Here is a 16,288-nt window from a genome sequence, read left to right as displayed (position 1 = left end):
TCTCCCTGCCTCCCCTCTCTCCTCCTTCACTCCTTTCCTCCCATACCCTTTCTCCTTTCTCCCTCACTCTCCATCTCCTTTCCCCTCCTGCCTGCTCCCCTCCTCCTTCACTCTCCCTCACTCCTCTTCTCCCTAATTTTCCATCTCCTCTCCCCCTCCCTCACTCTCCCTCAGTCCTCTTCTCCTTCCCTTTCCCTCTTCGCTCCCTGCCTCTCCCCTCCTCTCTGCTCCCTCATGTTGCTAGTTGTCGGGACAGGGGTGGGGCTGTGGGATCTGACCAATAGGAAAGTCCCTTCCCCATTCATTGATGCACTTGGTGAGTGGAAGTGTGAGAAAAATTGAAGCTTTCAGAGCCCAAGCCACGAAAGTCTGCTGTTGCCATGATTGTAGTCAAAACACGGAGAAATGCTGAAGGAAATCAGCCAGTCTCGCAGTGTACATAAGGAGATAAAGATATGTTACCGACGTTTCGGGCCTGAGCCGTTCTTCAAGGTATCAGCAAAAACAGGATCGCTTCAATATCGTGGATCTCCCAGTGGCCGCTCATTTCTGTTCCCTGTCCCTTTCCCTTGCTGACATGTCTGCCCATGGCCTCATGAACTGCCAGACTGGGACCAACTGCAGATTGGAGGAACAACACCTCATCTTCCATCTGGGCACCCAGCTGGATGCATTAACATCAACTGCTGGTTTCTCCCTCCCCTTCTTTTTCCCCCAGTCACCCCACCCCTCTCTCTCCCTCCTCTTTTCCTTCTGTCTTTTCACAGAGCCAAAATCAATTCTCACCACTCCTCTTATCATATCCAATTAGCCCCTTGCATTAGTCTGGCCTCCCCCCCTCCCCCTGCCAGTCTTTATTCTGATGCCTTCCTGTTCTTTGCTTGTTCTGTGAAGATGGACTCAGGCCTGAAACGTCAGTAATGTACCTTTACCTCCTATGGACGCTGCAAGACTGGCTGAGTTCATATCAGACCATGGAGGAAATATCTGGAACAATGGAGGCCTCCCGATAATTACCCAGTGATCGGGGTGCTGACAATTTCCATGCCTCAGGGACATGAGAGAATTGCGTAAAAAGCAGTCAGAGACCACAGCGACGGTGGAGAGGCTGAGCTGCACAAGGCCCTCCAGCTGCAGCCGGGGAGATGTTGACCTCAGAGGGCAGGAGGTGAAGAGCCAGCGTCCCAGATCGGAAGTGTGGAGTGTGCATGTCTCTCGTTACCAAGCCTGCTGACTTCCTCCAGCTCCCCTTTGTTGCCTCAGGGCCCATGCTAGGCATGAAGACCATGGAATAAGGGCACAGGGTGATCCTCCAGAATACTTTCCCCTCAACACTGCTTCCCATTCGCAGAGGAGACGATCACATGTGGAAGGAGTGAGTCGGCAAAGGAGTTGTTATTAAATCATAGAACCATTAGCAGAAAGAGGCCCTTCAGCCTATCTAGTCAGTGTTGAATTATTATTCTGCTGAGTCCTGTTGACCTGCACCCAGACCATACACCTTCATATCCTGGCAATAATTGCTGCCAATATCCATCTCTGTTATCTCTACACTACGCTAACTGTTGGGAGTTAAACTGTCATCACTGATGTATTTGGATGGTTATGATGGTGAAACAGCGATACCCCTCTCCAGGGGGACTGGCTGCATCACTTGATGGATCCTGGGAAGATCAGGAATTAACACTGAATACCATCTGCATCCCCCACATCCGCTCCTGGTGTGTAACCATCACTTTAAGAACCTGAGGTGATTTTTGGGTGCTGGAGCTCACCAAAAACGGCAACAAGGAGGTACCGGAGCAGCTCCCTGAGGTGCTCAGAGCGGCCCCCTGAGGTGCCAGAGCAGCGATCCAGTGAGGTCTGGCAGAACTGCACCCCTGCATTTAATGGAACAATCCTCCACAGTCGCCAAAGGGGCCACACAGGTCAATAAACCAACGAGCATCCCCAGAAATGTAGACCGCAAAACAGGTCTGTGCCGGACACGATGTCCAAATCAAAACTAAAACTCCACTTCTTCCAGCTGATACATATCGCTGCATTTCCCCCCCCTCATATTCACCTTGGACACGTGTGTGGACAGCAAGATTCTTACTATCCATCCTACCAAAGCCTCCCATGATTCTATTCACCTTCTCTCAACTTCCAACATTCCAGAGAAAGCAACCCAAGTTTGTCCGATCTCACCCCGTGACTCATACCCTCCAAACCAAGCAGCATCCTGATAAAAGTGAAACCCAAAAGTCTGCAGTCATCATGGTTGAAGTAAAAACACCACGCTGGAGAAACTCAGTGGATCCATGTCCCTTTATATAACAAGGATAAAGATACGAAACCCATGTTTCAGGCTTGAGTTATTCATCGAGTGAGGAAAAGATAGGCAAGACCCCTGAACAAAATATTGAATCCATGAAAATCTGATCCTCCCCTCTGCCTACGGAGCACGCAGTGCTTTACCCTAAGTTGGAGGATCTCAGGGGTCTGTGGTGAAACCAGCTGTAGCCCCGAGCCAGGCATCTACTGATAACCGATATCATTCTTTGCAGCCCCTCCTCAGGTGATCACTCCGCCAGAAGAAACGGTGATGGTGAAGCGAGGTGCCACCGTCACTCTCACCTGCGTGGCCTCTGGAGTCCCCACTCCCATCATCACCTGGAGGCTGAACTGGGGTCACATCCCCGTCACCAGCAGGTAACACTCTTCAGCCAGGTCAAAGTAGAGTATGGAGCCAGTAGGACTGGCAGCGAAGATTGGAGTGAACAAAGCACTCTGGGGCATGGGGAAGGTTGGGGAGGGGGTGGCATGGAAAGAAAGCTTTAGTCTCATCCCACTCAAAAAACTTTACAACCCCAATCACTTGGACGGATGGAAGTATAAACCTCCAGAGAAAAATTCTGACTAATTCCTTTCCCGGGGCAATCCAACCGTAGCAGATCAGTCCGACTGGGTTCATGACAGAGTGGTGTAGCCTTGCTGGTCGCCTACATGCAGAGCCGAAACTAACACCGTGCACACTTATCTCCACCATCCCTTGACCTGTGCCCACATTTGTAGCTCACTGAAGTCCATGAGATGTAGAAGCAGAATTAGGCTTTTCGTCCCATTGAGTCTGCTCTGCCGTTCAAATCATGGCTGATGGATATTTTCTCTCAACTCCGTAACTTCTCCTCGTAACCTTTCTAATTAAGAACCTTTCAACCTCCGCTTTAAATTACTTGGCCTCCAAAGCTGTCTGTGGTGTGGCAATGAATTCCACAGATTCACCACCCACTGGCTGAAGAAATTTCTCCGCATCTCTGCTCTCAAGTGACAGCAATGTTTCAGTGCTGGTAGATTTCTGAAGCTTTGATTTCTGGATGTTATTTTGAACTTTTGATGACAGCACTTTTGGGGTTTTGGGTCTGGCATGTTTTATTTGTAATATAATTTGAATAATTATTATCTAGGGTGATGACCATGAAGCAAATAAAAATAATTGCTAATGCCAAACAATGCCTTGGTCAAAGATGATTTCTATTCCCCTCTTGCTCTTTCTGTAACATCCCCCTTTTGCTTTCCTGTCTCGGACCCTTGTCCCTGCTGAACCCACTCTCTGCAGCATCCACACTGTCTTTGCCTTGCCCATCACCCATCCCTTCCCCTGCCTACTCCCTCTGCCGTGCTCTATCACCCATCCCTTCTCTTGCCCATGACCCATCACCCAGCCCTTCCCTCATCCACTCCCTCTGCTGTGTCTCATCACCCATCCCTTCCCTCGTCGTCCCATCACTCAACTCTTGCCTTGTCCACTCCCTCTGCTGTGTCCCATCACCCAGCCCTTCGCTCGCCCGTGCCCCATCACCCAGTCCTTCCCTCACCCATGTCCCATCACCCAGCCCTTCCCTCGCCTGCTCCCTCTTCTGTGTCCCATCACCCATCCCTTCCCTCGCCCATCCTATCACCCATCCCTTCCATATCCCTCTCCCTCTACTGTGCCCCATCACCCACCCCTTCTCTTGCCCATGTCCCATCACCCATCCTTTCTCTCGACCATCATCCACCCCTTCCCTCGCCCATCACCCAGCCCTTCCCTCACCCACTCCCTCTGCTGTGTTTCATCAACCATCCCTTCATCTACTGATTTTCCCGTCCATTCATTCTCTGCTGTCTCATAGGATTCCCTTATTTCTCACCCACTTCTCTGTATCCTTTGCTCCCAACAACTCACCCCTATCAGCAGCGAGTTCACCCATTGGCCTCCTATGCACAGTGGCACATCTTGGTAAAGTGGCGCCCTAGGGGGGGCCACTGACATTAGCGCCCCTCCCCATTAAGAAAACACACAAAAAACCACCACACACCAACCGTACCTGCTGCCACCCAACATGGTTTCCGTTTTAACCATAGGCGTATGGGGACCCTTTGGTTAAGGGGGACAGACGGGTTGATTTGCCCAAAATTTTACATGGAGCCCACATGGCACCCCTGGACCCGACCAGTGCAGCTCTGGACCCTGGACGCGGCCAGTGTACCCCTCGACCTCTGCATGCCCCCATAGTTTCGACCAGAACTGGTGGTTCCTGCTGTTTAGCCACTGAGCAGTGACTTGCAGAACGAGGCAAGGAGCTCAGCACATCCTGGCCACCTCCCTCCCTTCCTCCTTCCTGGGCCAATGCTCGGCCCTCTCTCCCAGGGCTAACCTGCTGAGGACAGGACGGAGAGCTAGGGACTTGGATATTGGACAAGTAAGGCGAGAACAGTGGCTCCCCCTACAAGTGGCATCCTGGTTCTGTGCCCCACCTGCCATACCCTAGATACACCTATGCCCATGCCTTTGGGAAATGTGAGCTCGCGGACAAAGGGAGAACCCAAAAATTCCACCTGCACAGCACCCAAGGTCAGGGTTGAACCTGGGACTCTGTGCTGCCCCCGCACCTTCATCCCCACCACCCTTCCTCACTGGCCTTTCTTGTTGCAGAGTGACCATGACAAGTCAGAACGGGCAGGGAACGCTGATCATTCGGGACGTCAAGGAATCTGACCAAGGAGCCTACACCTGCGAGGCCATCAACGCCAGAGGAATGATTTTCGCAATCCCTGACGCATTGCTGATTTTGAAATCCAGCCTAGGTAACCCCTTCTCACCATTGCAACGATCTGCTGCGGAAACAGGTAGTGTCCACCCAGCATGGAAACTCCAAACCCCTGCAAAAAGTTGGAGATGAAAAGAGATCTGGTTGATAGAAAGCCTCAGCCCCGCCATTGCCTTCTCTTTTAAAACTTTTTAAATAAACTTAAAAGCACAAAAGATTCACATATTTTACAGTAATACAAGTCCATTTGAAATACATGTGGTACATATAAGAAAAAGAAAAAAATGAAAGAGAAAGAACGCACCTCCCATAAACTTCCTACCCTTCCCCCTCTAACCCTCTACAAAGCAAAAAAGAAAGAAAGAATGGGACAAGAGATCTTCAATAGGCTCCCTCATTACTATCAGGCTTCTTCTAATATACAGAGACCTTTAGGGAAAAGGGTATGTCTGAGATTCATTTAAATATTCATACCCACTCGATGTAAATATGGGCTCCAAATTTTCCAAAATATATGATATTTGTCTCTTAAATTATGTAATTTTCTCAAGTGGTGTACAACTCCGAACTTCCACATTCCGCCCTTTCCCACCTCTCCATTCTGCCCTTTCCCACCTCTCTGTTCTGCCCCTTCCCACCGCTCCGTTCTGCCCTTTTCCACCGCTCCCTATTCCACCCTTTCCCACCTCTCCGTTCTGCCCTTTCCTTTCTGCCCTTTCCTTTCCCACCTCTCCTTTCTGCCCTTTCCCATCTCTCCATTCTGCCCTTTCTCACCTCTCCATTCCTCCCTTTCCCATCTCCATTCTGGCCTTTCCCATCTCTCTGTTCCTCCCTTTCCAACCTCTCCCATTCCGCCCTTTCCCACTGCTCTGTTCCTCCCTTTCCCACCTTTTTGCCCTTTCCTTTCCCACCTCTCCTTTCTGCCCTTTCCCATCTCTCCTTCCTGCCCTTTCCCATCTCTCCATTCTGCCCTTTCTCACCTCTCCGTTCCTCACTTTCCTATCTCCATTCTGGCCTTTCCCATCTCTCCGTTCCTCCCTTTCCAACCTCTCCATTCCGATCTTTCCCACCGCTCTGTTCCTCCCTTTCCCACCTCTCTGTTCCTCCTTTTCCCAGCTCTCCATTCCACCCTTTCCCACCTCTCCGTTCTGCCCTTTCCCACCTCTCCATTCCGCCCTTTCCCACCTCTCCATTCTGCTCTTTCTCACCTCTCCGTTCCACCCTTTCCCATCTCCGTTCCACCCTTTCCTTGAATTGTTTAGCTCTGGTAATTGCCATTGGGAGGAAGTTGTTCCCTGGGTTTCTGCAAAAGTGGACAGAAAAAAAGGCATTTCACATTGTTGAAATTTAAGAGTAGACACCATGATTGGAGTAAAAACACGAGGCTGGAGAAACTCAGCAGGTCAAACCATATTCTTTATGTAGCAAAGATAAAGATACATCACCAACGTTTCAGGCCTGAGCCCTTCATCAAGGTGTGACCAAAATGTAGGCAGTCGCCCAAACAAAATGGAGGGGGGAGGAGCACAGACAGGAGGTAATAAGTGGATAAAGGAGGGAGGGCACACCAGCAAACGGGGTGGGGAAATGGCTCTGTGAATGGAGAGGGTAGGGATTGGAGAGCTGGAGGACAGGAGACCGGGATGGGGAAGAGAGGGAGAGCAGGGAGTGGTCCAGATGAAACCTCTCTATTGTCAGAATTTAAATGGCTCACTGCCCCAGACAGCAAGAGTCATTATCCTGGTATTTCAAAAGTCCGCGTTGTTGTATATCGTTGGCCACACACCTGATCTCGAGCTGTGCAGTGTGTATCAGGGAAACAACGTTTTACCCTCTCCTGCTTGCCATTCAATAGCTCTCCCCCACATCTGGTGAGAGGTTTGGGGAAGGTCAGACATCTGTAGACACAGTAGCAGAGCTCGTAATCACGGCTGCCAATTCTTCCTACCCCATCCTCCGTGCACTGGCTATCTCACTTTGCACTCTCTGCCTTGACGAAGCGTTTCGAACCATTCTTTCCCTCCCACTGATGCTTCTCGCCCCAATAAGTTCTTCCCACAGATTGTACCCAACAAGGGAAATTGCGAGGCAACAGGCAGTGAGTTTGTTTGGGAGAGGATAAAACAATTGGTGAACATTTTAAAAATACGTTGGACTTTTTTTTTCTCATCTTCCATTTTTGCCTGATAGTTCAGCTGCTGTTCAAGAATTCCAGGCTTTCTTAAGAAGGAATTGTATGTGTGGCATTCTGAAAATGCATATTAAAGGGATTGGCAGGGACCTCACTTCACTGGCATTACATTTCAAACGTGCCTGGCAACTGACTTGAGATTTTACAAGTAATAAATAGTGGTTTAACCCAACTCAGCCAACGGGCAGTGAGAATGCTAAATGACCAAAGGAACTGCTCACACTAACCTTCATATTTACAAAAAATTATTTATTTGTGTACGAATACTTGTCCACGTGATGTCTGAACGTGTGTGTGTCCACATGTTTTGCACCGAGGACCAGAGGTTTGGTCGAGATGTAATTGAACAATGAGATGACATTAAACTTGACCTTGACTAAGGGACGGGGGAGAGGGCAGAGGGCTGAGGAAGATAGGAGAAGGGAGAGAGGGATGAGGGAAAGAGAGAGATTTGACTTGATCCCAGTGATGGGATTAGCATAATGCTGAGGGAGGGAGGTGAGAGTGAGGGGCTCCCTCTGGCAACTAGGAGGGAAAGGAAGTGAACTCTGCAGCTCCAGCCATGCTGAATGAGTGATCTGAGGTGAATGATGGCCTCTGTCTCTGCTTAGGATCACTTTGAGAAAAGCACGAGTTCATCAAGACGCCGGGGTCGAATACAGTGCACAGCTGTGCTGGAGAAACTCAGCATGCAGCATCCTTGTAGGAAGTACAGTAAAACCCTACAGAGATTAGTAGATTCCGGATATGCAAATTTTCCGGTTGCTTAGGATTCACTGTTCCAATGCCTAACTAATGTACCAGCATTAAGAATAAACAAAAAAAAACAGTGCAAAATCTAAAGTAATTTGATTTTTAAAAAAATCAGTATTGTAGTACTTAATTATGTAAAGTTCACTTTAACCAAGTAATTCCCATAACTTACAAAATTTAAAATCGAACCCCGGTCTAACAGTGTTGTTCTAACCTCTATGTTAACCGTGCCGCCATCATAATTACCCCCCCAGGTTTACAGATAAAGCTTTACTAATACACTGAATAAGAATAAAAGCTAGGTAGGGGGAGGGAAACACTGTGGGAGAATCCCCCCAGCTGGCTCTTCATCCTGGGCGCCGCCATTTTATTCAAATGCAACTTTACTGAAATTTTATTCAAAGAGCTGCTACGAGCGGGCAGGGGCTCCGCGAGCTGAAAGTTTGCTCCCATCTTCACCAAGGGGTTATGAGTTGCTTCGGAGAGCATTCATTTCATGATTTTCAACTTTTATTTAAATTTGTATTTATTGTTAATTATTTTAATTTTTAAAAATTATTTATTTCCTCTTTTTTTATGCCTCTTGCTTGATGCCGGGTACAGAGGCTTTGCTGTAAGAGGCAGTCGACGTAAAGGGCCTGGGCCTTTGGTTATCCTTTGCTTCTTCTGGATGCTCCCTGCCCTGCTGAATTTCACCAGTATTTTTGTACCCTATAATTGAATGAGTTGAGGCCAGAACTGAATTTACCCCTCCTCTCCGAAGGCCTGCAATGGTGGAGCAGTCAGAGTTGATTTAAGGCACTGTTTTCTTTTCCAGGAATTTGCCCAGATGGTCATTTTAATGTGGAAGGCACCCTGCGATGTATTCCTTGTTTCTGCTTTGGCCTGACAAAGACTTGTGTTTCCACCAGTCGCTACAGAGATCACATACGTCTACGGTTCACTGAAGAGGATAATTTTATGGGTAAGTGATCAGTCGTGGAGATGTTGGCCATTTGGCCCAGTGGGTACAAGATGGCCACAAAGTAGATAATGGATCGTACCCTCACCCACTTCATTCTAGCCATTCCCATGAACTCCCCCCAGAATCTCCCGCCCACCTACATGCTATGACCAGTCTACACTGACCAAACAACCAACCAACCTGTCTCTGGGGGATGTGGGAAGAAAGTAGAGCTCCTGAGAGAAGGCACAGCATGGGAACATGTAAACTCCTCACACACACCCAGCACCACCCCACCACACCCTCCCCCAACATACCACTTCACACACACACACACACACACACACACACACACACACACACACACACTGTACACATTCACAAATACACATGGACACACACATTCGTGTACACACCCAACACAAACACACTGCACATACACCTTGCGCATGCGCACACACACCCCCACCCCACACATATGTGTGTGCACACACCCTGCACAAACACCCCGCACACTCCCATAGCCACACCACACACACACTCCCACCGACACAAGAACACATACGCACATGCACACATAGTCACAGAGCCACACACACACAAACACACCCTCTACACATACACAAATACACACACACACACACTCATGAACACACCCAACACAAACACACTGCACACACACCTTGCACATACACACCTCCACACACGCAAACACCACACACACGCACACACCCTGCACAAACACCCCACACACACCCATTGACACACCACCAACACAAGAACAAGTACGCACATACACACATAGTCACAGCCATACACACATACACTCGCAAACGCACGCACTCGCAGGCACGCACACTAACAAGTGCACATGCGCATGCACAAGCACACACATCCCCACACACACATGTACACGCGCACGCACCACATAGACACACCCCTGCCCGTCGTCCCCCCCGTCCCCCCCAGCATGCACACATACACACACCACTAGAAGTCAGGATTGGCCACTGTTGCTGTGAGGCAGCAGTTTTACTCGCTCTGCTTTTGTGCCACTCTGATTGTTAATAGCGCCTGCTCATCTGTAAGCTTATTTCAGGTTGTGCTTGAGCAGATGCCCCATGATCAGAGTAATCGGTTTCCATAGGACAGCACAACATTGTGGGCCAAAGGGCCTGTAATGTGCTGGAATGATATATGAAATGAAAGCAGCAAGATGGTTACACTCTCTAATAACTAGAATTTAGAAAGTTGGGAATGGGACTTTCACCAAGCTCGATTGTGAAAACTTTGGACTAGCTTAAGAAGACTAGGGGAAATTTTGCAGTTTGTCCTCAACTTATAGTTGTAACTGGAGTGTAATTAACTTCTTAGAGAAACACAGAATTTTTTATGAATGCTATAAAAATGCATAGAACATGACACCTGCAGTACCAGCCATATAGCCCACGATGACTCCACAACAATCTAATCCTTCTCCTCACCCCCTCATACCCATAACCCTCTATTTTTCTTGCATCCATGTGCTTGTCTTAAGGATCTTTTAAATGATCCCTACTGGACCGGCCTCTCCTCCACTCCTGGCAATGCATTCCTGGCATCCACAAATCTTCTGTGTAAAAACACTGACCTCTAAACTTTCCTCAACTTCCCTTAAACAGATAGGTCATGTGGTATTTGAGTAAATTTTGCAGACATCGGGGTTGAAGTAAAAACCCAATGCTGGAGAAACTCAGCAGGTCAAAGAGTGTTCTTTATGTAGCAAAGATAAAGACCCATAATCGATGCTTCAGGCTTGAGCCCTTCATCAAAAAAAAGGGGGCGGCTGCAGCTGAGATGGGAACCCACTCGGAAGGTCGCAGAGGCTGCAGTCTCTCAGGAGGCGAGCTCGTGATCCTAATTGCTGTAATCCCCTCCACCAGTCTCTCTCTCTCTTTCTTAATTCCTCTGTCATCATTCCTCCAGCCCCCAGCCCTTCCTTTCCCTTTCCCTGCAGACCTACCCCCTCCCCATCACTGCTCAACTTTTTCCTCCCATCTGAATCCACCTATGATCTCTGACCTCTAAGCCTGTGCTCCTCCTAACCCTTCCTCCCTCCTCTCCTCTCCTTCTCCCCCTTCCAGTTCCGGTATGTTCCGGTAGTTGCCTTGATGAAGGGCTCAGGCTTTATATGTTGGGACCTGCTGAGTTTCTGATGCTGTGGGACCTTTATATGTTGGAACCTGTTGAGTTTCTGATGCTGTGGGACCTGCTGAGTTTCTCCAGCATGTTCATGTATTATACAGCTGTTTGGGTTAGGCGTTGATGGGTGACGTGTGGGTGCATTCTCTCTCCTAGGTGTGAATGTGACGGTGCCCACCCAGCCACTGCTGCCTCCACTCTCCATCTCTCAGATGATAGTGGACCCAGATTCAGGGGAATTTCAGCTGGTCGATCTCTCAAGACGGTTCCTCAATCACAATGCCTTCTGGATTCTTCCAAAGCAGTTTTTGGGAAATAAGGTGCATGAACTGTTCAGATTTTGAAGTATTCATGAATTCTCCTGCATTGTCATTGAGTTTCCCCTCATATTTTACCGTTAAAGGATTAACTCTTTGAAAGTTTTTAACTCTTCGCGCGGATGATTGAAATGTTGCTTTTATTGCATTCTCATGGGCAATCTCATGCTGCAAATTCTCTGCTGATGCATTTTATTGGCGCAGTTTTACTTGCACTGCAAGTTCAAGGCCATCAAGTGGACGTGGTCTCATTTTGAGTTATAACAGAAGCAAATAGGTGTTGTAGAGAGTAAGTAGGTTGTCTGGCTACAGTGGATGAGGGGAGAAGGGGCTCAGAGAATTGTCCAACTGGAAGCTGGCAGAGAACAGATGGGGGCAAATGGCTTCCTATACCATGATGGGGAGGAAATGGGGCATAAGATCTGTCATGTACAGCCAAAAGCTTTGATTGGCGTACTTTCTGCACAATCCACCTCACACAGCAGGAGGTACAATAGTGTCATCAAATAAATAGACGAATAAGTAATTGCAGGGAATAGTGTAACAAATAGTGCAGGGGATAGTGGAACTCATCCTCTTGGCTACTGCTCGTGCTCGAGGATAATGCCCTTCGTTCCGTTGACCAACAGAGTGAAGACGTCTGTATTTGTTTAACATGTACTTGATGGTTCACTCCAAGTAGACAAATCAACCAACTAATTCCAGTGGCATGGAAACCACGACCATTGGAGCTAATGGATTTGTTGCAACCTTCACTGCAGTTGAGTTCAGAGCAACTTCATCCACCTGTTCCACCGTTGAGGACTTGGTTGTATTGTTCTTTGTCAGGGACCTCACCCTCGACCTTCCCACCATGGTTGGCCCAACCAGGAGCATAGCTCCAGATGGCATTGTTCTCAGGGTCTCAGGAGCACAGAAGCTTCTCCACCACGACAAGGTGACAATCCACAGAAAGGCTGGAGGAAGAACAAAAAAACCTAGTGTAGGGATATTGAGCTCTGGATAGGCTAAGCTGTGAGGCAAGTATTGTCTTGTATCTACTGGGGTTGGAAAGAAAGAGGAGGGGGTGTTTTCTATTGTGAGTGAATCTGGGAATAAAGGATTTTTGTTGAGACAATCTTTTTAAGGCAGAGATGAGGCTTGTGAGACCTTTGGAAGTCCTCAGATGATGGTGGAAAGATTGATGAACATTTTTACGGCAAGGATAGGTACATCAGCCACACTGTTACAGTGTCAACAACCCGGGTTCGAACAAGGCGCTCTCTGTAAGGAGTGTGTACATTCTCCCCATGTCTACGTGGGTTTTTCCCAGGTGCTCCGCTTTCCTCCCACTGTTTGAAAACGTACGGAGTTTGATGTAATTGGGTGGCACTGGCTCATGGTCCTGAAGGGCCTGTTACCGTGCTGAATGTGTAAATTTAAAAACTTACATTAAAAATTTAATTTAATTTAATTCTTGGCAAGCAATAGGCTGAATTCATCAGTCATAATTGTGTTAAACGCATCATGCATAGTGGCTTCCTCTTGAAGGGACGCTGATTTTTACTTTCTACTCAGACTCAGAGTGAATCTGATTGGGGAGAACAGTGCCACATTTTAATTCAGCCACCTTCACTTGTCACCATCCCAGCAAAGAAGGTCAAGGAAGGGAATTGAGTGGAGAAAGGAGTACAGGATTGGCTCTGGGCAGGGCTGTGGCAGAGAAGCACAAAAGTCAGCAGGTGCTGTGATTGTAGTAAAAGCACAGAAATGCTGGAGGAGCTCAGCGGGTCTTGCAGCGAGGTAAAGATCTATTACCGATGTTTCGGGACGGAGTCCTTCACTCCAGCCTGAAAATCCCCCATCAGATTTTTGTGTATTCGGCAATTATCTAACCTTCAATTCACGATTTTGATTTCTGAAGTTCCCTTGTATATTCCCTTATCATTTCTGATGGCAGGGTGTGCAATTTGAGCAGATTGCACGACCTTCAACTCCCCTTCCCACCTACACACCGTTCTATCTGTCCTCGTCATTTTCTGTATGTGTAAAGGTTTGGTCTTAATTTAATCTCTGATCTGCAGAGCACGATTGATTATGAGTTCTCCACTTGTGCCCACACCTCCTCTTTCACCACGGGGCCCCAAACAATCCTTCCAAGTGAAGCAACACCTCATGTGATTCTCCAGGAATTATCTGCTGTATCTGGTGCTGTTGTGGTCTCCTGTCCATTGGACGCAGACTGGGAGTTCGCTTCGTTGAGCCCCTTCGCTCTGTAATAGCGGGGATCTCCCATTTCAACTCAGCGACCCATTCCCACACCAATATATCTGCCCATTGTCTCATGCATTGCCAAACCAAGGCCACCCGCAAATTGAAGGAATAACACCTACCCCATGTTCTGTCTGGGCACCCTCCAGTCAGACAACATTAACGTCAACTTCTTCTGTTCTTCCCATCCCACACACATCCCCCCCACCACACCCTCATTCCTATCTCTCTCTCTCTCTCCTTCTCAATCCTTCTGTCTCATTTCCTTCAGCTCTGCATTCACTGAGTTATGCTATTTCCCCCGATCAATTCTCCCTGCCCTCCCCCATAGCCTTTTTCCCGTTGGCCTATGCTCCTCTCACGTCCCTTCTTTCCTCCTCCCCCCCTTTTTGTTCAGGCACCTGCCTGCCTTTTGCTCAGACCTTGATAAAGGGCTTATGTCCAAAATGCTGATTATATAGGCTATTTATATTTGCCTCGTATTGACGCTGCAGGATCTGCTAAGTTTCTCTAGCTGTTTTGTGTATTTACTGTGGACTTTCTGGGTATTCCTTAGACTGGAAGAAACAATGAGTTCTGCCTTTGGAAGGAGCAGAACTGTGTGAAGGAGGGAGGTGCTGCCGGAGTTATTGTAATAGCTGCAATGGTGCGGACCCTCGGGGAGGGAGGAGCAGAGATACATTGCTCCCATGGGGTCCAACCACCCGGTCAAAGCACAGGCTTTGAACAGCCCGTTAAAGGAGCCGACAGCAATTTTATTTAAAATCCTGCGGCCACAGGGTCTGCACCCATGGTCGCCACTTTGTCCAACCCCTCACAGAAATGAGGCCCCTAACTCGCAACCCCTGGTTTACAAGACTAGTGCTCTAATCACTGAGCTATTGGAGCCTCCAACCAGGGCACAAGAAAACGAGGAGACCATCCCCCCGTCTGAGAAGAACAAGCAGAGGAGATGATCCACGGAATTGTGACCACGGCAGTGGACCAGTGAGGGGGCTCTGTGGCTGAGGGACCTACACATGGGGTGGGCTGCTGACGACGAAGCGAGGAACCCATAGAGGGTGTGGCTGCTGGAGACTAGCTCAAAACTGGCTGGAGGGGTACTTGGTATCGGAATGGTGAGGGGGCACTGAAGGCACCGAAGGATCCCTGACCACGTCGGAGGTTGGGTTCTGGACCTCGGGTCGCCAGTGGTTTGGACTGGACTCTATGTGGCTGCGGTTACTCGGTGACTCTGGGGAGACCCTCTTTTGCTTCTCTTTCTCTTACTATAAGAGGAGCTTCAGGCAATTTCTGCCAATGACAAATCTGTCTGCCTTGCAGCTGGCGAAAGCAATTTCATGTCATGTGCCACTTTTAATGCAATGACAATAAACGGAATCAGGTTGGCATTGTTCTGCCTTGCCCCAATCTAAATACAACTTCACAATCAGTACAGTTAGCACATCCAGACCCACTGGCAGCTGGATCTCTAATTTCCCCCAATTTCAGTAAACATAGGAACATAGGAAGTAGGAACAGGAGTTCCTATGGGAACACAAAATGGCCCATCGAGCCTGCTCCGCCATTCAATACGATCATGGCTGACCTAACTCCACCTACCTGCCTTCTCCCCATATCCCCTAACTCCCTCTCAAAATGGGTTGCAAGAATTTTGCTCCAAGCATTTAATTTGACTGGAACCATACGGGTTCGCTCAATTTGGCTGAGCTGCCTGTGGCTGGGCAGTAACTGGGAAGGTATCATCAAGTTGAAGGTGGTTTCTTCAGAAGGAAGACTATGGCATACAGTTCACTGCACTGCCGGACCTGCTGACTAAAACTTTACGAGCTAATTTAATGAGTTTGGCAGCTATTGTTTCACAGATATTGTTTAGCACGATTGGGGGAAAATAAAACATCTTTGAAGTTAATAACAAGATTGAATTTGTATTCTAAGTTATGTTAATATCACGCTGGCTGAAATCTGCCTTCTTTGTGTTCCAAAGTTTCTTCTTTGGGAATTTATTGCTGCTGGTTTATCGTTTTAACTTGCCAGCATTATGAGGTTCTTCCAGAATGAAGATAATCTTACTTAGATATCAGGACTTTTATCAAAATATCATATTCATTATCTGATTTTCATGAAATCACGTCTAAATTATCTCTAAGCCACTAATCGATTTTACTCACAGAACTAATGTATTTCCTTCCAAAGGAGATACAATCCTATTGTCATTTACGGATTAGGACAGAAGGCGTTTGGCAGAGCTGCTGGTCATTGATCTGATATATTTACCCAGCCAGATCCATTTCTGAGCAGTGATTCTATTTCATTCTCTCTCTTCTTTGGCTTGGCTTCGCAGACGAAGATTTATGGAGGGGTAAATGTCCACGTCAGCTACAGGCAGACACGGTTGCAGGGGAAAATTGGTGGGTTGGGGTTGGGTTTTTCCACCTTTGTCTTTTGTCAGTGAGGTGGGTTCTGCGGTCTTCTTCAAAGGAGGTTGCTGCCCGCCGAACTGTGAGGCGCCAAGATGCACGGTTTGAGGCGAGATCAGCCCACTGGCGGTGGTCAATGGGGCAGGCACCAAGAGATT

The 16,288-nt window shown here is 48.1% G+C and overlaps 1 protein-coding gene across 7 annotated transcripts in view; it reads left to right on the top strand.

Annotated features, from left to right (window-relative positions):
• Window positions 1-16,288, top strand: part of hspg2 (heparan sulfate proteoglycan 2) — a 556,383-nt gene that overhangs the window by 212,180 nt on the left and 327,915 nt on the right. For 4 of the 7 annotated variants that reach the window (XM_069919161.1, XM_069919160.1, XM_069919158.1 and 1 more), the window contains 4 exons: window positions 2,550-2,694; window positions 4,961-5,154; window positions 8,837-8,983; window positions 11,300-11,463. In XM_069919161.1, the coding sequence (XP_069775262.1) occupies window positions 2,550-2,694; window positions 4,961-5,154; window positions 8,837-8,983; window positions 11,300-11,463 (650 nt within the window). The remainder of the gene's footprint in view (window positions 1-2,549; window positions 2,695-4,960; window positions 5,155-8,836; window positions 8,984-11,299; window positions 11,464-16,288) is intronic. The other 3 variants (XM_069919165.1, XM_069919159.1, XM_069919164.1) reach the window with 2 other exon arrangements.

This window comes from Narcine bancroftii, chromosome 2, assembly GCF_036971445.1.
Source record: "Narcine bancroftii isolate sNarBan1 chromosome 2, sNarBan1.hap1, whole genome shotgun sequence".
In the NCBI taxonomy this organism is placed as follows: Eukaryota; Metazoa; Chordata; class Chondrichthyes; order Torpediniformes; family Narcinidae; genus Narcine; species Narcine bancroftii.
Note: the sequence above shows the minus strand (reverse complement) of the source record. Positions and strands in the feature narration are given on the sequence as shown.